The sequence below is a fragment of the Rhododendron vialii genome, chromosome 12a (assembly GCF_030253575.1).
Source record: "Rhododendron vialii isolate Sample 1 chromosome 12a, ASM3025357v1".
Taxonomy (NCBI): Eukaryota; Viridiplantae; Streptophyta; class Magnoliopsida; order Ericales; family Ericaceae; genus Rhododendron; species Rhododendron vialii.
The window spans coordinates 26166313-26189492 of record NC_080568.1 but is presented as its reverse complement, the minus strand read 5'-3'; the positions used below and the strand labels follow the sequence as shown (position 1 = coordinate 26189492).

General features: G+C 37.8%; 1 protein-coding gene across 3 annotated transcripts in view; it reads right to left on the bottom strand.

Annotated features, from left to right (window-relative positions):
* Window positions 1–1968: 1968 nt before the first annotated feature.
* Window positions 1969–23180, bottom strand: part of LOC131310614 (LEAF RUST 10 DISEASE-RESISTANCE LOCUS RECEPTOR-LIKE PROTEIN KINASE-like 2.1) — a 48533-nt gene continuing 27321 nt past the window's right edge. The window contains exons 1-3 of one of the 3 annotated variants that reach the window (XM_058337736.1): window positions 5622–6463; window positions 3545–3580; window positions 1969–3455 (exon numbers count right to left, since the gene is read on the bottom strand). In XM_058337736.1, coding sequence (XP_058193719.1) covers window positions 2347–3455; window positions 3545–3580; window positions 5622–6402 — 1926 coding nt within the window. In that variant the 5' untranslated portion in view covers window positions 6403–6463 and the 3' untranslated portion in view covers window positions 1969–2346. Of the gene's footprint in view, window positions 3456–3544; window positions 3581–5621; window positions 6464–20882; window positions 22229–22401; window positions 22441–23180 lie in introns of those variants that run through there. The other 2 variants (XM_058337735.1, XM_058337734.1) reach the window with 2 other exon arrangements.

The window sequence follows — 23180 nt, the reverse complement described above, 5'->3', positions numbered from 1 at the left end:
ATGATAAGAAAAGATGGTCTAGTAGATACAAAGAAAAGATCACGCACAATGGTTTTTCATCTCAGTTTATGGTGTGATCATTTTGAACTTTCAATCACGGTTATAAACTGTGATCTAAAGTGACATATATACGATCACACTAAAGAGAAACGATCACGCCCAAAAAAAAAACAATCATGGCTTATAATCGTGATAAAAGAGAAACAATAACGCCTTTTGGCCGTGACTGTTTCTCTCTTTCAATCACCATTTGTTACCATGATAAAAGAGAGTGACTTACAATTATATCCAAATCCATCTATCACGATAACATGAGCGTGATAAAAAACTTATAATCACGATCAATAACTATAATCTTTATGGTTTATTGCAGTAGTATGTAAAGTCAAGTTTCTTTAGTACGAGAAAGAATACAAAGCGAAGAGTGAGGTAATGTCCTTTGAATTCATCTGGATGCTTTCGTAAGAGAGAAAGAAACCACGCGGCTACTTGTTGACCCCGTCCTCTAATAGCTAGCTAGTGCTTGTTCCTTCCTTTCCTAGTGTCATGCGTTCAAATCTTTGGCCATGTATGTTGAAAAAAAATGTTACTTTCCTCAAGTCTTCTTTTCCTGCACGGCACAAGAAATTAAAATGATATAAATTGATCACTTTATGTAATTTTGCAGTTTTTTGTTTTTTGTTTTTTTTGCCACGGCGATATACATCAGCGGGGGTTAGTGAGGTGTTAGAGTTAGCACGGGGAGACCAGAAGCTATCCATAGCCCTGGTCTCCTAAAAGACCTGCCTTATGTGGGGCTCGAACTCAAGACCTTCCACAAAGGGGAGACAATGACTGACCAACTGCACTTTTTCACAAATCGTGTTGGATTTGTACAAATTGACCATGAAAATTGAAGCCAAAAGATAATGGTTACAACCATAATCTACCATGTAATATTTTTGCAACATGTCAGAGTAATCGCTATAGTCTTCGAAGCCAAATGAGTGGTTGCAACATGGAGATGATGGCAAAGACATTCAGACTTCAGATCGATCAAAGAGTAGTTGAAAAGTACAAATGTCATCTATAAGCTATACGCTATGGCAGTTGATTAGTATTGAAGTATCTCATTTTCTGGCTGACGGCGTCGTTGTTGCCGTCGATCTGATTCTTTGGTGGTGGGGCACAGATCGTGATCGAACACGGAGGCAACCACTCTTTGATCGATCTGAAGTCTGAATGTCTTCGCCATCATCTCCATGTTGCAACCACTCATTTGGCTTCGAAGACTATAGGGATTACTTTGACATGTTGCAAAAATATTACATGGTAGATTATGGTTGTAACCATTATCTTTTGGCTTCAATTTTCATGGTCAATTTGTACAAATCCAACACGATTTGTGAAAATTAATCATGATAAATTTCTTTTAATTAGCTTTTCCAGATAAATATATATTTTCCCTCTTTCTGGACCATCCAAGCCCCAGAAAAGGTTCTAAACATATCCATATTGGCTCAAAGTGTTTTCTTTATGCCTTTTGGATGACTACACATTTTAAATGCATGTATAAACTACATGCACCTTCGTTACATACATTCTTTTATTTTTTTTTTTGGGTACACTGGAAATGGAAAAAACACAAACTAAAGACATTCAAAAGACACACCCCGTATATTCGCCTCAAGCAGCGGAATAATGTCGTCGGGCAGGATAACATATGACACCATCTTATTCTCTTGATTCACACCCATATTACCATCTTAACCCTTATCACTTTTCTTTGGTTCTCGATCCTCTTGTGAAATTGCAAATTCAATTGACTCCGGAACATAGCATGCATATTGCTCGATCCAAGAAAGACTCGTGTAAAAGGAAAAAAAGTATGAATTCGTGTCAAAATCTGTTACTGCAGCCATACACACACAGAGAGCGTTCAATACCTAATTTCATTAACTGATCAAGGGGTATCAGATGATACTATATAAACAAACATCTACATATGATACATGAAAACCAAACTTTAGAAGTAAATCATCAGGTATATATGGGTACATTAATCATGTGCAGTTGCAAATATAAATTGCCAATGGCATATGCCATATCACAAAAAATGTATACAAACATTAATTGACAATATTTTTGGTCTAAAAAAAGCTTCATACTAATAAAGTGTTATTTTTGCCGATAAAAAAAATATTACTTTTACTGATTAAAAAAAAAGCTTCACACTTCTTGAAACTAACCAAAGTACTGTTGATTTGACAACATGAGGAAAATCCTTTGGAATTAAGCTCCACATTTTGTCATCATGGGAAGTGGAAATTTCATTTTCCCTGGAAGCATGAATGCATTGTCACACTGTCATGACGTGAGTGGAGAGGAAGAATCCACCAGTGCTCTTGGGGGAGAAGACAAGAAAGGCTTAGGTGGGATTTGCAAAGACTCCAGGCTTCCTACTAACATCTCCACCACCCGATTCATTGATGGTCGGTGTGAAGGATCAATTTGTATGCACCACAATCCAATTATTATCATTTTCCTTGAACTTGCATTTGCCTCATCATCCATAATCCCATGCAATCCGAGTTCTTCATCTAGCTCAAGACGCTTGTATATCCAATGTGGAAAGTATATTTCACTGGTACGATCAACCTCGACACTAATGTTCTTTCTTCCTCCAACCATTTCTAGAACCATCATTCCATAGCTATAAACATCAGACTTGTGTGAAACGCCACCAAAATTTCTATTAAATACTTCCGGGGCAATGTACCCTACCGTTCCTCTAGCACCCAACAATGATATGATACTCTCTTTTTGTGGGCATAGTTTAGCAAGGCCAAAATCAGATATCTTTGGGCAAAAGTCCTCATTTAGAAGAATATTATGAGGTTTTATGTCAAAATGCAAAATTCGTGTGTTGCAACCACGGTGTAAATACTCCAACCCTCGGGCAATACCAATTGCAATTTGGTACAATGCTTCCCAACCCAATTGGCGATATGTCAAGGAACCACCATCATGAATGAATTTGTCAAGAGATCCATTAGGCATGAACTCATATACGAGAGCTCTACGGCTACCCTCAAAACAAAACCCAAGAAGGGTCACAATATGAACATGAGAAGTTCTACTAATGGTTGCGACCTCATTAATGAAGTCATCTCCATTGCCTTTCAACCCTTTTAGAACCTTCACTGCCACGAGGCAACCATTTTCTAACTTTCCTTTGAAGACAGAACCAAAGCTTCCCTTACCTAGTTCAGTTTCGAAGGAGTTGGTGATTTTCTTAATGTCTGAATAAGTGTATCTTTTCGGAGAAAGAGACCCACAATTCTTTAGAAATGCCTCAATATTTCGGTAGTTTTCTGTCTTAGGTTTCCAAAAGAATGCATATTCACTTCGTTTGAGTTTCTTGATGATAATGCAGAACAACAGAATTACCATAATCCCACCAGTAGAACCTAATCCTACATGAAAAACATTGTGAGACTGCTGTATTCGACATTTTTTCGCCTAAGAGAAACCGTGAAAAAATAAAGCTGGTGGGGCGTCTTACCTATAGCAAGCTTCCGTCCAACGTTCAATCCATTCCCTGTGACAACAATCATGAAAACAGAATAAGGACTGTCAGGCGAGTTTTCGGTAGGAAAATTCAGTTTTTAATTCATAAAAATCAGTCAAAGTGTGATGCCTTAATTCAAAGATGAATTGTGGGGGCCTAGAAATAAATAACACTCGCAATACCCACAGTCAACAAAGGCAAAGTTTGAAAAGTCAGAATCATCACAAGAATATTCAACTATCGTAATACATCCCGCCAAAGATCGAAAGGGAGAGATGGTGAGTAAGAACTATCCAAGCGTATTCCATAAAACTGGGGAGAGTCTGGTTACTGACTTGATCGTCGAAGGACATTTCCGGTGAACAATTCCGGCCGAATGTACTTAACGATTTTGTTTTTGTTTTTTTTGTTTTTTGCAGTTCGAAAATCAATGGTCAAAACTTTCATCTTCTGAGCGGGAACTCAAGGAGAAGCCTTATAAATAACGGAGTCCTAAACTCAGCTTCAACAAATTGCAGGTTAAAAGATTAACCTTCTAACGTAATTTGTACTGTAATCCTCTAAACACAAAGAAGATTGGATTATCCGGAATTTTTACTTTCATGAAATTTGACTTTCCTTGTGGCCAACAACAAGAAATATTGCCAAAACTTCATTGAAAATTGATGATGGACCTCTTTTCCTTACTTACAATTTTTCAAAATAGTGAAAGATATAGTAAAACAGAGCAGGAAGGACTTTAACATAATATGCTTCTTTTTATACTATACGATGATAAGTTTTTCACTATACAAGCGAAAACTTCTTCATGAAGAAGAAGCCAATACTGGAATAGATCAAGAGTTTGAATTCCGTACCGCACCAGCTGGTACGTACTAGTATCGATCAAACCCGGTATCTTACACCTCCAATTTTGTCCCGACTCAAATTCCAGTTGGTATTGGCAATACCGGCCAATACCGATCAATACCAAACGGTACTAGTTAATACCTAACATTACCAGTCCACTTAGGTGCCAACTAGTGCCGGTCAATACCGGACTGAACTACTATTTTTCAAATTTCTTAAGCCCGAGCAGAGCAAACTGGTCAATAGAAGCCAATATTTTCTCACTCGTGAATCCGATTTTCGTGGATCCTATATCTATATGTAGTTCAATGCAATTTGGAGCTAATAGTCTTGAAGACTCGCAAAAACAACAAACGGAATGAATGATAGTGCACTTTTCACCCAAACGTAGCTTCAATAGGGCAAACTGGACAACGGATGCCAATATCTTCTCAAATGATCTTCTCATTCGAGAATCCAATTTTCGTGGTTCTTGTTTATATATGTATTTCAATGCAATATGTTATGCTACTCCCTCCGTCCCAATTTGTTGTGCTTATTTTGACTTTCACGTAATTTAAGAAAAGATCATAGTTAAATTGACTTTGTATCAATTTTACCATTTTACCCCTATGTAACTATGACTTTTTGTCAACTTTCTTATAATGTCATTAATTTGCTATATTTCCTTTCAAATCAAGTTCAAAATTTGAATGTGGGAGGGATAAATGAGGGGTAATATGGTACTATGGACATTATCAAAAAAAAAAAAAAATGGCACTACGGACATTTAAAATTGGAAGTTTTTGAAACAAGCTCTTCATTTTGGGACATCTTAAAAAAGAATAAGAGCACAACAAAGTAGGACGGAGGGAGTAATTGCTAAATTTTTTCTGAAGTAGAGAAATTACACTAATAACGATAAATTCAAAACTGTACTTGGTATCTCACCGGAACAGGTACACACCGTATGCACCGTATTAACAGGAAAATGAGTACTCTAGCCCTAGCCTATTCTGAACCTAGCAATAGACATTCAAAAAAATCCCATTTCTATACGTTATCCCTTTTCCTCTGTTTTTTGCATACGAACAATACATGGGATTGGGTACTATTGCTTTGTTTATAGTATCGCGAACACCGATTGTGAAAAAAGCATAGCAAAGCCCCTAACACTCTCAATCATATATTGCAGAACGTATGACCCGAAATAAGCGGATGAGAAAGTAAAGGGGCTGCATACCAGGACTTTGACAGGTCACGGGATCAGTACGATCGCGGCAATGGCAAGCAAACTGGCTCGAATTCGATCCACAAATCACACCTGAACCCTCACACCTTGCACACGAGGTTTCGATATTGGCATCATACACCACGTCAAACCCTCTGCGCAGCCCCTCTTCAAGCGCCAATGATTTTCCCAAAATTTCGGTCATAGTCTCCCGAAAAACTTGCACTTCAACGCTCTGGTTACACGATATCGTGGCGTACAAAGTATTTTCAAGCTCATTAAAAAGCGTCGTGTCTGCGTAGAACCCATGGCTCTCTACATCACCTATTTTGCACGTAAAATTCTCCGGAATGGTTCTCCCATCTCCTGACGTGCAATTGTAGAATAAAAGGAGGTCCCGGTTAATTGGCCCATCAGTGAACACGTTGTCGTCCAACGTGATATTTTGCAAGTCCCGAGTACAATGACTTTCCCAGAGGTCTGAGCTGGCAAGAGTAATTGTACGATTGGATTGATTGATTTTTTGCACGCGAAAGGCCCGGTTGTCAATTTCGATAGTTGAGTACTCGTTGTTTTGGCACATCAATTCGAAGGATGGGTGGCCGCAGTATTGGGGGCGATCGCCTCCCCAAAAAGGGTAGCTAACGTTTCGGATGGTTTGGCCGCAATTGAAGTTGCGAACGCAGTTGTAGTATGGCCCGTCCTCTTGGCTGTAACATGTTGGAAATGCGACAGAGATGAGGATTAGTAATATCGTGGTGGTGGTAGCGGTGACGGAAGATGGGGAATGCATCTCTAGAGATGGGGAGGTGGGAGGTCTGGTTTTGTTTGGTGAGGAATATTACATTTAGGATAATACGAATGATTTTCCAAGGGAGGAAGAGTAAAGTTACGACGAAAATGGGAGGAAAGTGATGGAAATAGACTGAGTCAAGTGGAATAAGATGACACTGTAAGCAAATAGGGAAAGTCTTGTGAAAGAGAAAGGTCTGCATGGGGCTGCTAATGTTATAGATGGACGATTATTTCAGTCGTTTTGGAAAATGCGGTTTGAAGTTTCATGTGCGGCCGTATGTACTTAAGAAATTTACACTCATGTCTTATAGAAGACAAAATTTTCAGTGCCGAGCGGGTACCACGTGATGCCCGCTAGGTGCATCCGGGTCGTCTATTTCGGTGTTGGACGGTTCGGATTTGGAAAGAGGAAAAGGAGAGAGAAAGAGGAGAGAGAGTGTGGAGGTGAGAGGAGAGAGTGTTTCAATTTGGGCTGTTCAATACACTTTTGGAGGGCTAGGTACAAAGAGATAGGTAGATACTGAGGGGATTTATCAAAATAAAATGAGGTTGTTTTGGGGTGTTTAATCAAAATCTTCGTTGTTCTTGATCTTGGGAAAGCTTCTAATTATAGATGCTCCTCCCCGGCAGATCCTTGTGCCATTCGGTGCCTAGCTCCTTCGCCCAATTTGCATTGAAGGAGTATTTTTATTTTCTATCACTAGTGTTGCTCTAATAAATGTGTTTATGGTGGTATGTGTGTGATCTTGTCGTACTGTATTGAAATTAAATTTATAAAAGCTAAGAATTAACCCTAATTAAGAAGAATAGTGCCTAAATCAAGTATCGATTCGCAGGGAGAATGAGGCTAAGTTACTATAAATTTGATTAATTAGCAAGGAAAAAAATTGATTGATTGGCTTGATTGTTTTAAGAAATTAATTAAACTAAAGAGCAACTTAATTAAAAGGTTTGGAAACGATGAAAGAAGGATTTAGGGTTTAGAATTCGCCCCAACCGCATAATCATGTATTGCATAGACCGGATTAACACTCAAATTGCAAATCACTATTGCTATGGCTTACAATCCTTATTGACATTGACTATCCAAAAACAACATACCTTTGCACCTATCGTTGGTGCGTGGGGATCCATCGGAGCAAAAGCACAAGTAGTCATCGTTCACTTTATTGTACCCACACCGCCCTGCCGACGCCTCGCACTCTCCGCACACCACCTCCTGCCGCCAATCGAGCACGAACCCGTCCCTCATGGCCCCGTCAAACCCCATCGTCTCGTCAATCTCGGAGTCCATCACCGTCACTACCACCTTCTCCTCGCAAAAAACGTACCAATTACCAAACTCCGCTGGCTCGGTCCCCCACACGAAAACATAGGACTCATTTCCACCGGACGATAAGCACGCTATGGGAACAGCCTCGATTCCCGAGCCGCGGCAATTATAGTAAAAACTAAGGTTCAGGTTTAGGCTGTTGTATGACAGGGGCAATGTTTGGAGTGTAACATTTCGACGCGCCCGGGGGCATGTTTGGCTGGAGACTTCTACGTCGACGAGGGTGAGGGTATAATCGGTATAACTTATGTTTTTCATGTAGAAGGATTCCCCATGGAGGTTAAATATGGTTTCTTGATAGGAGCAAGTGAGATTAAAGCCAGGGTAACCACAGTACTGATAGGCGGTTGCGTCGCTCTGTAGCCAGAAAGGGTAGTCGATTTTCACACCGCCGCACTGGTGGGAGGGACAGTTTGAGGCGAGCTCGTTGCCGTGGGAGGTCTTGGAGAAGAAGAAGAGGGAGGAGAGAGGAAGGAGGAGGAGGAAGAAGGTGAGAGGTTTAGGCATGGTGGAAAAATTGTTGTGTTTGTCAAACGTTAGACTCTGACGGGTGAACTAAACATATATATGGTCTTTGCTTTGTGTGTTTACAAAATTGTCCCTCCGTAAATTTTAGGCTTTAGGACTTTTGGAGAATAATGGGATATTTTCGGTAGTGAAAAATTTATAGATTTTTATTAGTGGTTGAGAAGTTGTTAGGTGTTTGCGATAGTGAATAAGTTGTTGATGAGTTTATGGATAGATTTACTGTAGCAAAAAGAGTTTTTGTTGACAACTTTTCTGTTAGTAAAAACGGGATAGTAAACTAATACTTGGAAACGTTAAATAAACATTTTTTTATTGAAACTAAATAGAGTCTTGACTCATTATTACATCATAACTTTTACAAGAGTATAACACGAAAGGGGTAATTAGGGTTCCTATCTACTGTTCCGACTGCTCTTCCATCCTAGCTAGCTCCTCGGCTCTGAAAGCCTCCAAGTTGTAGAGTTCACATGTTCATCTACAAGGTCTGACACATTATACCAGTGTCGTCATCAATATAATATGTTAGGTTCACCAAAAGGTAACACCATAAGCTATATGGCTCAATAGGATAATCCATACCCGCTAACTCTTAACTTACAAGCAAATGATCAAAAAATTCACTACAAGAAAAATTCAATTGGGTGACGAATGAAAATCGTCACAAATTGTATGTTTTTCGTCACAAATAATATAGGTGACGAAAAAAAATTTGTCGACTAAAGGTTGTCGAGAATTCCTACCTGGTGACGAAATCTATTTTTCGTCACCTATAGTGCATTTTGATGACGAAATATTTCATCACCAAAAAGTGAATTATTGGTGACGAAATTTTTTTCCTCGCTTATTGTGCTTTTGACAACGAAAAAATTCGTCACCGATGAGTCACATCGGTGACGAAAATTTTCGTCACCAACATAGGAAATCGGTGACGAAATTTTTCGTTGCAAAAGATGTTTTCATATGGAAAAAGATATCATTCTTTCTTACTCTTGCTGGGTTTTGAACCCTAGTCTCTTAAATTTTTTGCACAAGCTCCGACCAACTACACTACACACACTTTTCAATAAATATTTGAAATATCTAATATATATAACACATATGTTTAACATGAAAGTATATTTCGAATGTAATTTTGAACCTTTAAACATTAAAATTAGCAATTTTGATAAACATGAAAGTTGTAGGCAATTGAGTTATTGTTCAAACCCAATTTGAATTATCTCAATCGGAGATTTTAGTAAAGAATTATTTTAGAAATATATTTAGTGACAAAGCACAATTCATAAATTTCGTCACGAAAGGTACCCATTTGATGACGAAATATATTTTTTGTCACTAAAGTTAAGCATTTGGTGACGAAAAAAATATTTAGTTACTAAATTGCTCTCATTTGGCAATGAAATATGTAGGTGGACAAATTCAAGTAGTGCTCTGAACAGCACTGGAATGCAGCGGCTTCACGTGCCTCTTGAACGTAACTCTATTTTGTCAATGAAAACCTTGTCCTACAAAACAGATAAGGAGTGAGTGCACCTTTGCCTCTCGTGGCAAAGGCCCTCCGATGCCTTTGTTAGTATTTCGTACTAGCAATCAAACCCTAATTGTCAGTAGGAAAGCAATCAGAAAACAATGTATTGCGTACTTTTTGCCTCTAGGTTTATCTCATATTTATAGATTTGCATATGCTTGCTGGCCAAGCATCCGTGTTGCCCTAGGATTCCTAACTCGAATAGGAAACCCAGGATATCAAGGATTCTCGTTTCCTTTATCAGTTTATTTTCTTAATCCTTGTAGGACTCTTTCCATAACAAGCCAATCATCCCATACTCGTTAGGTATCTTTCTTAGATCCTATATTCTTGGGATCTCATCCTTTAACGGAATACCGGTGATTCTGGACCCTTCTAGAATGTTCCCTTCAATAGGACTTCTCTCTTTGTTCGGCCATCTCATGGCCGAACAGATGGCCTGGACCAGTTACTTCACATGTAACTGGTCCTTAAGAAACAATGGAGACCATATGCTCTCCTCATTGTTCGGCTCTTTGCCGAACAATGTATCTGAACAGTGGCATCACATGTCACTTTCCTTGTATTTGGTCCAATAACGTCTCGTGTTACTGTACCGAGAATCGTACAACCTCTCTGGTCCATTGACTTCTCATGTCGCTAGTTTACAGTGTGTTGACTTTTTACTTCACCGTGCTTGGGTTCTTCTTGGACTTGTTCGGAAATACCTCCCTACAAAATATATTTTTTGTCAATAAATGATTATCTTTGGCAACGAAAAATAATTTTGTCACCTTTTTTAAGCTTTCGTTGACGAAAAATGTATTTTGTCGCCAAATGGGTATCTTTGGTGATGAAAATATTTCTTCATGATCGAAAGTTGTCAAAACAGTGACGAATTTATTTTTTCGTCATCAAATATACTCATTTAGTGACGAAATTTAATTTCGTCACCACTTTTTCGTCACCAATTTTCATTTTTCTTGTAGTGATTAACGATTTCCACATAGTATATGCATATTTAACAAAACAATAACAATGACACATCCACATTCACTATTCAAACTTACGTTGGTGTCTATAATTTTTTGAGTTTCTCCTACACGACTTGTCGTAGACCGTATCACCATTTTTCATATCCCAAAAAATCAACATTTCCAAAATCGCTTTTACACACCCAATCTCAGTTCCGCCGCTCCGGGTTCCCGAGTATTCTCACTATGGTTTCGCCCCTCTGGGTTCCCATTGACACACAATCTGCATTGACTCCTCTCCACGGATAACCAAACTATACACCCAACCTTGGTTCTATCGCTTCGGGTTTCCGAGTATCCTTATAATGGTTTCGCCGCTTCGGGTTTCCATTGACACACACACACACACACACACCACACAACGAGCTATCACATCTAGCCACATTGTGGTTTTCAAACTATTTCTCTTTTTCAAAACACATCTTTTCATTTACCACACCCTAGGTGCCATGTTTCTATTTTCTTGATTTCTGTGTCTCGTTTTCATGCAAAGACTCCGCGGTAGAACTTTTCTCATATAAAATTATAAATCATTCATTGAAATTTTGAAACTAAATTAGCAAGATCATCCAATTTTATATTACTTTATCATGCTCATATTTACGGAATCATATTCCAACAATTACCACATTCTTAAAGCATAGTGTCACATGGACAGACACCTTTGAAGTGGAAACCACTTATGCTTTATCACACATTAAAACAAGAAATCCTAGTAAACATGTATACATACTCGTAACCATCTTAAGATCAAAATACGAATACTTTGCCATCAAGTTTATATTTCAAAAATTCGTTCTTTCTTCCTTTTAGGGAAGTTCAAAACAACATATATTTTTACGGAAAATAAAGTCTATATATTCAACATACTCTTGATACGCACACAAGATTGTAAGATCTTGGGTGCTCAAATCCTTCAATTTGCAACGTTTCTATGCTCATTTGATCGCTAAAGTCAAGTTTTGCACGTAAGGTGTTTTGCTGAGCCTTTCAAGTAAAACAAGCGATTAAGGCGATTCTGCGTGCCAAAGGATGTTTGGATAGTACATTGGTGTCCAACCACTCGAGTCCATAGAAGTGGTGCCGCCAAATCCTTGGACCCTGCGACAAAGTTTTATATGAAACTCAACCAATTCAGCAAGCTAGATCTTCAGTTCTGCAACAAAGTTATCGATTAATAGAGCAATGTTATCGATAACATTGCCCCAATCCTGTTCTATAAGTACTCTTGACCCTGAGTTATCGATTACTCTGTTCTAGTAACCGATACCTTTCCGCCATTTTAGTCCAGAATTTGTCCAGAAGCAAGGAGATCGATAACTCTTGTTCAATGTTATCGATAACATGGTTACCTTGGGTGCCTATTAGAGTAATGTTATCGATAACCTTTTGTCCCTGAAGATATTTTTCTTACTTTTTCTGACTTTCCACTTATGGAAACTTTCTTTTTATGGGTTACTTTTTGGGGTTTTTCCTGACTTTTGAGGAGAGAGAAAGTCCTTTGTGTATAAATAGGACCTCCCCTCTCCCTTTTTACTAGCTAGGTCTTTACACTTTTAGTTTTTACCCCATTAATATTTTTGGAGCTTTCTTAAGTTGTTTTCTTCAAGAACCACTTAAGGTATTGATCATTTCTTGTTTTCTTGTTCTTTAATGTTGTAGCTACTAGTTGGATCTTCATATAAATCAAGTTTATTTCCGTTTTTATCGGTTAAGCATGTGTTATCATTCCTTCCATGCTTTCTAGTCTTCTCAATATGTGTGAGTAGTCAATAAGGCTTGGCCACGGAGTGAATAACACCTTGTGACTTTGGTTAATCTTGCCTTTCTCAACTTAAGACTTGAGGTTTGGTTTGAAAATGTGAGTGGTTTGCCTTTTATGTAACAAAACTTGTTGATGTTAACCTCCGGTGATCATATGCTTGCACATATGGTTCCGTGAGCTATGTCTCGCCTCGTGTTTGCCAAAAGAACCGAAGAACTTGCTCGCTTTCCAAACCATGCTTCTAGTTCTTGACCTTGATATTTAGTTTGAATGCAAGTCTTGGCGTTGTTAATCTCCGGTGATCATGTGCTTGCTCACATGGTTCCGAGAGCGATGTCACGCCTTGTGTTTAGCTTGTTATTCAAACTCTATATCAAGTCAAACTATTTTCATAGCTAAATCTTCCGGTTGATAGCCTATGCCTTGCGATTCAACCGTGTTTTCGTTGATAATTGTTAGATGGCTTAAGTTACGGGTGTTAGTAACTCCATTGCCTTGCCGCCTTTAATTCTTAGTTAAAACTCATTTATAGTCTTTTCCATAAAAGTGTTTCTCCACCTTTCAAAAGAAAACCAAAAGTTGACCGTCTAAACGCCGCAAACCCTTACATCTAAAAATCCTAGCAAGCTATAAAGACCATCTCTGAGGGAACGATTCCGGACTTTCGGATATTATGCTGACAATGACCTAGCCCTACGCTCGGGGTAATTCAACCTATTTCGACGGTTAGGTTGGGACGAAGCACTCCCATTCCTTTTTAAAACTTTAGTAAAACCTTTTCAAATTATCATGTATTTCAATCACTCAAACATTATACACACTTTTATATATACTTAGAGTAAATGAGTAGAGGCATTCTACCGTTCTTCTTGGTGGTAGGGCGGCTACGATCAAGTAAGTTGGCGATTGAATGGAGTAACTTCTTACGAAAAGCTTCGGTAGCTTCGAAAGAGAAAAGGTTTCTCTCGAAACTAGTTGTTTACTAAACTACTAAACTTTTGGATCGAAAGGGTGGTCAAGTGGCGGTCTTGGATGAGTTTCTTGAAGAACTTCAAGAAAAACTCAAGAACAAGGAGAACAAAGAACAAACTCAAGAATTCTAGAGAGAGAAGTTGAAAGGTTTCAAGGTGTGAGTTGAATGGCAAGTGAGGGGTCCTATTTATAGCAAAATTTTGGCTTCCCCTCTCTCCCCTCTCCCCTCCTTGCCCCCCCCCCCCTCTCTTTTTCTCTCATTTTTTTGCTCCATGGTCTTGTCCAATCAAGCCTTTTAAGCATGCCATGACTTGTAAATCCAATTTAGGTTCAAAGTCTAGGTTATCATGAAGGGTTTTGGCCTTGTCTTGTCCTAGGAGGGTTTACTTGCAAGGAAGAAGAAATGATTGGCTAGGTTTATGTTTAAAGAAGCCTAGAAATGGGTTGTCAAATTGTACTTAGATATAGTGTGATGTTGGCTAAAAGAAGATAGCTTGCTAGAGTGTAAAAAACACATGCACACACCTCACTCCTCTCTCTCACTCTCAGCCTTTCTCGCGCTCTCTCTCTCTCTCCCTCTCTCTCTCTCTCTCTAGTACCCTGTGTGTGTATATATATATATCTAGAAAAGTAAGCCTTATTAGGTTCAAGGCTATTAGTCTAAGGTTTGCATGCATGGTAAGGCTACGTTTGCTTCTTTTGGAAGCAAAATGATTACTTCTAATGGTCTAATGGTTCTATTAGGGTTGGAGGGGTTCACAAGGCTCAAAGATTGTCAAAATGGTTCATCTAAGATTAGGGAAATGTAATTAGGTGAGGTGGTAGTTAGGTTTCTCTAACTAATTGATTGAAAGCTAATTCTACTTGCTAAGTAGGATTTCTAACTAAGAAATACAATTTTTTCAGAATTAGTTTATTCACTAGGAAAATATACAAGTCCTTTTTCAAGCATATTTGCCTTTGAAAAATGACTAAACTGTCCGGGACTAAAATATATAATTTTATAAATCTCAAATCTAATTATGACGGATTATTAGAATTTAAAAAGAAATTTTAAAAGCAAATTCTAGGTAGTTAAAATAAAATTTAAATATTTAACGAAATTTTTATTTACCAAAAAATCAGGGTCGTTACAAATTGTGTGCACTTGGCATCTTGAGTCATCAAAACAAAATTGTGTGCACTTGGCATAATTCTTTATGACTGATGCAAGTAGCTGTACAGTACAATGAATTTTTTCACTATGTTTATATAGGGGTGAGAAGAACACTGTGAAACCGGTTTGGTCCCAATTTTAAAAAATTAATAATTTGGTTCAATCGTTTGGTCTATGAATATATGTCAACGATTTTGGTTCTAATTCGATCCGAACCGTTTATAAACTAATAAATATCTATACGTATTAGATACATTTGTAATATATAGATGCACCAAATAGACATAAGCTACATAATCATATAATTTAATTTAGATACACCAAATTATCATACGTTAAGCTGTAGTCAATTAATTTTCTAATCAAATACTCCATTCCACCACCCTATCCTTCACTATCGAGACGAATTTTTCTGATTTTTTTACATATGATGAAAATAACCTAATCCTACTATTATAGAAATCTAACGTAAATAAACTTAAATTGCAGCAATCTCTTTCTTGCCCATCCAACGATAAGCACTTTTCGCTAGACATTATCTTCTCTTTCAATAGTTCTTTCATTGCTATATTGTATGTATACAAATAGAATTGGTTTCAATATAAGCTTTGGTTTAATTTATCTCCTCAATTTTAATTACTTACATAGATTATGAAGATGATATCTCAGTTTCAAGCGAATTGTGATTCAAAATTGAAACCAAACTGCATTTTACTGGTTTGGATTGGTTTGGTTAATTCGATATATGAGTTTTATGGATTGTTTGTTTCTCCAAATGGTAATCCGTTGGGATTGGTTTGATTTTTGATTTACTCTAAAACCGAATCAATCCAGTTCATACTCATCCCTAATTTTATACACCTACATTCTTAGTTTCTTGTTCACATAAATTTATGACTTTGTTTCCTGTTACACACATAGAAAGTATTTCCTACTCCCTCCGTCCCATAATGTTTGTTCGGTCCGCAAAACGAGGATGTAAAAATAATATAATTTTGTAAGGAAAAATTAAATTTTTTTCAACAATTCACTAGATATTGATGAGTTCTTTTGATTTATGAAAAAAATTTGAATTTTTTCTTGAAAGAAATGCAATATTTTTGAGTCCTCGTTTTGTGGACCGGATAAACAATTTGGGATGGAGGGAGTATATAATTACCAAAGTAATTAACGAATAAAAAAAGAGTGACAATACCAAAAATATGAAGAGAATAATAATTCAATTAGAAAAATCTTGGGAAACAAAGGTATTACATTACCTCTAATGCATTTGGACAAGGGCCTCTTAGCGATGGGCCCAGGGATGCCCTAGGGAGTAAGTGCAGAGCGGTCGATTCGGCCGTTCATTTCGGTACAAACAGCTCGAATCGTATTTCAAGTTAGAAAACCTACACATTCTTTGAACAAAATGTGGGGCCATTCAGAAAAGAACGAGTCATTAACTGAGAGTAGCTGGCTACCAAACAAAGTTGGACTGTTGTGTAAAGTCAAGTTTCTTTAGTACGAGAATTGATACAAAGAAAAAAGTGAGGTAATGTCCTTTGAATTCATCTGGATGCTTTCGTAAGAGAGAAAGAAACCACGCGGCTACTTGTTGACCCCGTCCTCTGATAAAACTAATTGGCGTTCCGGATTATTTTATGGAACAGCGTCCTCTGCAATCTAGGTCGATTCTGGGCATTTCACGGGTCCATTTTAATGATTGAGATCGTTAATAATTTAGACCTCGTCGAGAACATTAGGCATGCCAAAATTCATGTTAATCAGATATTGTGTAATCTAGTTTCGAATTACATTTGTCTTGGCGGACATTGGTTTTTATCTATTGTTGTGATATTTTTTCTTGACATAAATGTAATTCGAAACTAGATTAAACGATATCCGATTAACATGAATTTTGACTGTGCCTAATGTTATTTACGAGGTTTAAATTTTGAACACTCCCGATCATCAGAACGGATTCGGAAAGGGTTCGAAAATGGCCTGGATAGGATCGTTCAGCTCCTTTAAAGGACTAGAGACGATCATTTTCCTTATATTTTTCCCCGGAAAAAGTCTTGTATTCTTTAACATAACTACCATGTGGATAAAAATAAATTAGGGAGAATGATTTGTCTTTTAACATAAAAACCAAATAAGTCCACAAATACCCAAAAAACAAAAATACCAAAACAAATTTAGGGAGAATGCACGCTAAGGACTTCGGACTTCATGTTTGGATAACTTTATATTGGAAAGTTCAGAATTTTTTCAATGGGAAAAATTCAAGAACTTCATTAAAAGCGCAGTTCACATTTTTTTTCGATAACTTAGGTGTGTGGACTTACGTGTCCTGGCCTTAAACTAATCGTAAGAAACCAATATAGTCCACTAAGGGGATCCTAATAAAAGCTAGAGTTTACATAACGTTATGAGAATAATAGAAACAAATTATAGGATGGTGAAGTATGTTATTTTCCGGTTGACGGCATTGTCGTCGTTGCCGTCGAATTGATTCTGTGGTGGCGGGGCATAGATCGTGATCGAACACGGAGGCAACCACTCTTTGATCGATCTGAAAATTCTTGACATCATCTCCATTTTGCAACCACTCATTTGGCTTCAAAGACTACACGAATTACTCGAAATGTTGCAGAAATATTACTACATGGTAGATTATGGAAATTGTAACCATTCTTTTGGCTTCAATTTTTATGGTCAATTTGTGCAAATTTAACATGATCGATTTGTGAAAATTAATCATGATAAATTCCTTTTAAGCTTTTCCAGATAAATATATTTTTCCCTCTTCCTGGACCATCCAAGCCCCACAAAAGGTTCTAAAAGCGTATCCATATTGGCTCAAAGTTTTTTTTTTATGCCGTTTGGATGACCACACATTTGAAATTAATGCATGTATGAACAACACACACCTTCACTTCATTGCATGCATTCTATCCCACATTTTAGCAAATTTTATCACTTTTCTTAGATTCTTGATCCTCTTGTGAAATTGTAAATTCAATTGATTCTGGAACATTCCATGCATATCTCTCGGTTGAGCCTGGAACTGTTCTTGAGCTAATATGGCTCCTTCTTGTAATCTCTAACGAGATTTTCAAGAATCTTCATCTCGAAAATGATCAAGACTACGTACTGTTCTTAGGAAGTGTGTCCCGATGACCTATTTGCATTTTTCCTTTGCATTTTCATCTGTACGTGGTCAACAACATTCACTATTGAAGGAAGACGAGTTGTTCTGTTGGGATTTTTTCCCCTAACTCAATCACATCCGCAAACAGAAGCATAATCGAAAAATTACTACGCACAATAACAAGGCACAAAAACAACAAATATACGTGGTTCTTCAAACTAGGGTACGTCCACGGAAAAGATAAAATAATTTCCACTATTACCAAAGTTTATAAAAGGGTTTACAAAGAGATCCAACGATCTCACCACAAACACCCTATCCAACAAACTATAATCAAAGTGGAAAGATCTTAATTACCCAAAAACTCTCCAACACAGTTGAAACAGAGGGCACCAACCGGATCAAATCAGCCCACAAAAATTCATCCACAAACTGCCACAAATGGCTTCAGGAGAGAGGGGAAATAGCTAGCTGCCCTTTTTGTTCCTTGACCACCGAAAAACCCAAGCACACACAGGAGCACTTTCTATTTCTCTTTTCCAGGTGAACAATGAATCACACACAGCACCAAAACCCTTTTCTCTCTTCCGTTCTTCCGCTCTCTCTCTGCTCTCTCCACCAGAAGCGCGCACACAGTGCACTAACCCTTAATTTCTTTTATTTCTTCTAACAGGTTTTGGAACTCTCTCTCAAGCAAACAAAAAACATTTTTGTTCCCAATAAAAAGCCGGGAGGCTTAATTATTCATCCTAGAAGCCTAACAGAGTTAAGATTTCGTCCTCCTGTTTTGAACTAATTATGATTTCATCCTCGTACTAGTTTTTATCCCATTATTGCCCTTTTGTTGTTGTTGTTGTTATATATATAGTGTTGAAATTAGGGATGAAATCTTAATCCCTTTCGTCCTCGTGAGATTATCACGATTTCCGTCCCACGATTTACGTTCAATTCCGAAAAATTTGGATCCCAAGATTATCAACCCAACAAATCCCATAAATTTTGGGAAAAGCATTAAACAACATCCCCCACCCCCCAAATCTCATTTTCATATTTGCAGATTTTGGAGAGAGCGGCCTCTCCGACCGCTGCGCTCCTTGGCACCGTCGATCGCCACCGTCGTGTGCTTCCGCTTGAGCACGAAGTTCCAGTGATTCTTGATCACGTTGTTCGACAGGCCGTTGTGGAACCTGGCGATGGTGGCCCACTTGTTGCTGAACCAGGAATGGATCGGTGCTTCACCTCCTCCACCATGATGGGTTTGCCAAGATTGAACTCAACGGCGATGTCAAACGTCCGAATCACAGATTTATCGGGTTCCCTATTTTTTCGTGTTGTACTGGTACATTTGTTAATGGGATTTCTTCTACCATGGATGCCGCCAATGATGTGTTTCGAAGAGTTCACAGAGGTTGGTTTCTATTGTTGTAAATCTATAACAACACTAATTTCATTTTGGGTATTTGTTCGAACAGTTGAATAGGGGATTTGAGTAGCCATTATTTTCTCATCCATCTTCTAGCGCTTCTATTTTTATTTTTTTTGATCTGCCTTCTAGCCCTTCTATTGATCGTAATATTTGACAATCAAAAGTGGATTTGACCAAAGACAATACCCCGTGATGGGTTTCTGATAGTCAGAGGAGCAACAAGGGAGATGGATTTTTTTGGACGTTGGGTTTCTATCGGTATATGGATCGTCATGAAATGTTGAAATCGACATGGTAATTTGACCATGAATTGTTGATCACGATAACCTATTTTGATGGTAATTTAACCATATTTGAACCGTTTACCATGAAATATTGTTCGAATCATGGGATATTTATCGTGTTCACGTTGTAATCACCATGGTAATTTAACCATGTAATGTCATGGTAATTTAACTATTTAACCATGTAACGGTTTGAGTATGTCATCTTATTTCTTTTTTTTTTTTTATGGTAATTTAGCCATGTTCCGTGTAATAAGATCAATGAAAAATATGATTTTTTGTTGTCCGGTTGGCCAACTCGAAGAATGAAGAAAAAATGTAAAGATGTGGTCAACTTATCATGCAAAGATGGTCATTGCAGAAAAAGGATGGAGAAGCACCAAGACGAATGTAAAAATTTTAAAATGCAAAAAGACGGTTTATCAAGAAGGAAGTAGAAATCATTGGGATTTGGTGATCTACACATTCAAAAATTTGAAATCATCCTATTGTTTCTCACTTAATTGGAGGATTGTGATATGAAACCGAATCCCTTTAATTTAGGAGTCAAGAAGATTTATCTAGGACTGTGGTATTCATTTGAATCCCTTTAATTTAGGAATCAAACAAGCAAAGGGGTAACAAGGGTATTTCACACATTAAGAGGTTGAAAACATAAGCATGAAAAAAGGGTGGAATGAATTCTTACATGACATGGATAAAGAGAATGGATATTTAAATATTCCTAAAAAGCCAAGTAATGTTGGGCTTCCAAAAACAAAACACTTGGGCCAAAATATTGGGCCTATTTTCATGGGCGAAAACCCAACATGTTCTTCCATGCCCCCGAGTGCTATGGGGCATGGATCGATGCCCTTGTAAATATGGACTTTTAAATTGAAAAATGAGTAAATCTCAGCCATTGAATCAAAAGCATATGCACCCACAAAAACGAGATGGTTTAATGATTTTTTTGGAAAAAAAATGCAATTCTACTTACTACACAAATGGGATTTACATACAATTTACTATAATCACACTTACCACAAAGTATGACCACACTTACCATAATATATATGGTCACACTTACCACAGTGTATGACTACACTTAATATGAGAAGTATTCAACCAATAGTTGAGATTAAAAAATGAAGGATCTAACGGTTGAGGGTAAATAGGGGCATGGATGCCCCCAAAACCGGATAGGAACATCATAGCTGGATCCAAGGAAGACCCGTGTAATAGGGGGAAAAAAGTATTAATTCATGTCAAAATTTGTTACTGCAACCACACGCAGAAAGTGTTCAATACCTAATTTCATTAACTGAAGGGGTATCAGATGATATATAAACAAACATCTATGATACATGAAAACCAAATTTTAGAAGTAAATTATCAGGTATGGGTACATGAATCATGTGCAGTTGCAGATATAAATTGCCAATGTCATATGCCATATAGTATCATCACAAAAAATGTATGCAAACATTAACTGACTTTTGGGCTAAAAAAGCTTCACACTTTTTGGATTAACTAATCGAAGCACTGTTGATTTGACAACACGAGGAAAATCCTTTGGAATTAAGCTCCGCATTTTGTCATGATGTGAGTGGAGAGGAAGAATCCACCGGTGCTATTGGGGGAGAAGACAAGAAAGGCTTAGGTGGGATTTGCAAAGACTCCGGGCTCCCTTCTAACATCTCCACCACTTGACTCATCGATGGTCGGTGTGAAGGATCAGTTTGTATGCACCACAGTCCAACTATTATCAGCTTCCTTGAACTGACATTTGCCTCGTCATCCATGATTCCAGGCAATCTGAGTTCTTCATCTAGCTCAAGACGCTTGTATATCCAATGTGGAAAGTGTATTTCATTCGTATGATCAACCTCGACACTAATGTTCATTGTTGCTCCAACCATTTCTAGAACCATCATTCCATAGCTATACACATCAGACTTGTGTGAAATCCCACCAAAATTTCTACTAAATACTTCTGGGGCAATGTAGCCTACCGTTCCTCTAGCACCCGACAATGATATGATACTCTCTTTTTGTGGGCACAGTTTAGCAAGGCCAAAATCAGATATCTTTGGGCAAAAGTCCTCATTCAGAAGAATATTGTGAGGTTTTATGTCAAAATGCAAAATTCGTGTGTTGCAACCTCTGTGTAAGTACTCCAACCCTCGGGCAATACCAACCGCAATTCGGTACAATGCTTCCCAACCCAACTTGGTACAATGTGTCAAGGAACCACCATCATTAATGAATTTGTCAAGAGATCCATTAGGCATGAACTCATATATGAGAACTCTATGGGAACCCTCGAAACAGAACCCAAGAAGAGTCACAATATGAACATGACAAGTTCTACTAATGGTTGCGACCTCATTAATGAACTCATCTCCATTGCCTTTCAACCCTTTCAGAACCTTCACCGCCACGAGGCATCCGTTTTCTAACTTTCCTTTGAAGACACAAGCAAAGCCTCCCTGACCTAGTTTAGTTCCGAAGGAATTGGTAATTTTCTTAATGTCGGAATAAGTGTATCTTTTTAGAGGAAGAGGCCCACAATTCTCTAGAAATGCCTCAATGTTTCGGTAGTTCTCTGTCTTAGTTTTCCAAACGAATGCATATTCACTTCGTTTGAGTTTCTTGATGATAATGCAGAACAATATAATCACCATAATCCCAGCAGCAGGAACAACTGAAGCACAATTCAAAATTAAACAATAAGGTATGAATAATAGTTCTACATTAATTATCTCCCTAATACTTAAAAATATCTAGCTAGAGAAGTATAATGGGAAGAGGAAAACAAAATATCTCTGTTGATCATTTGAATGAAAAACTTGAGCTAATGACGCACATGAACAATACCTGTTCCGAGAGTCAATGCTTTATTAAAGTTACTTCTTCCTGTAAAAATTGTTAAAGAGAGACAACAACAAAAAATAGGTTAGATGAGTTTAGAAAGAAAGGTGCATGAACAAGGCTATAAAATAATTTTACTTTGCACATTCTGAATCTGAATGCATGAACAAGAATTAATTAATATACCCAGATATGCTAGTACCTCCTCTCTTGTTTAAGCATCAGAACTCCCCAAAGTCACGCGGGCATTGGCCTAATGGCCCTAATCTAACTATGCAGAATATTTCAGTACTATAACAACACAGACTACAACGTTGAACTCTAACACAATCTCTCTACACTCTCTCTTACAGAAACCCATGGTTTATAAAGATCAACCAATTACCCACCATAGTTGTTTTAATTTTATGTTTGACATACTAGTTGATCTGGATAAATTGTTGCTACAAGGAGAAGTAGGACCTCCGGAAGTCGACAGAAAACAGATTCCTATGGGGATGATATCATGTGTCAGAAGTGTTAGGATCGACACACACACGCACACGATTTATGAGTATAAACAGCAAAGAATCAACATAGAGATATACGTGGTTCCCTAAAATCAGGTACGTCCACGGGAGCGAGAGTGGCTGCTGTTCTTTATTATCACAATATGAATTGAGGTTTACAACATAGAGTATTTATACCGACTCTATTCTAACCCTAATATGGTATTTGGTCTGTATCTCAAAAATACCCCTGTACGAACCGTACCGTACCGCGGGGGGCAACGTCCCCCGCACCCC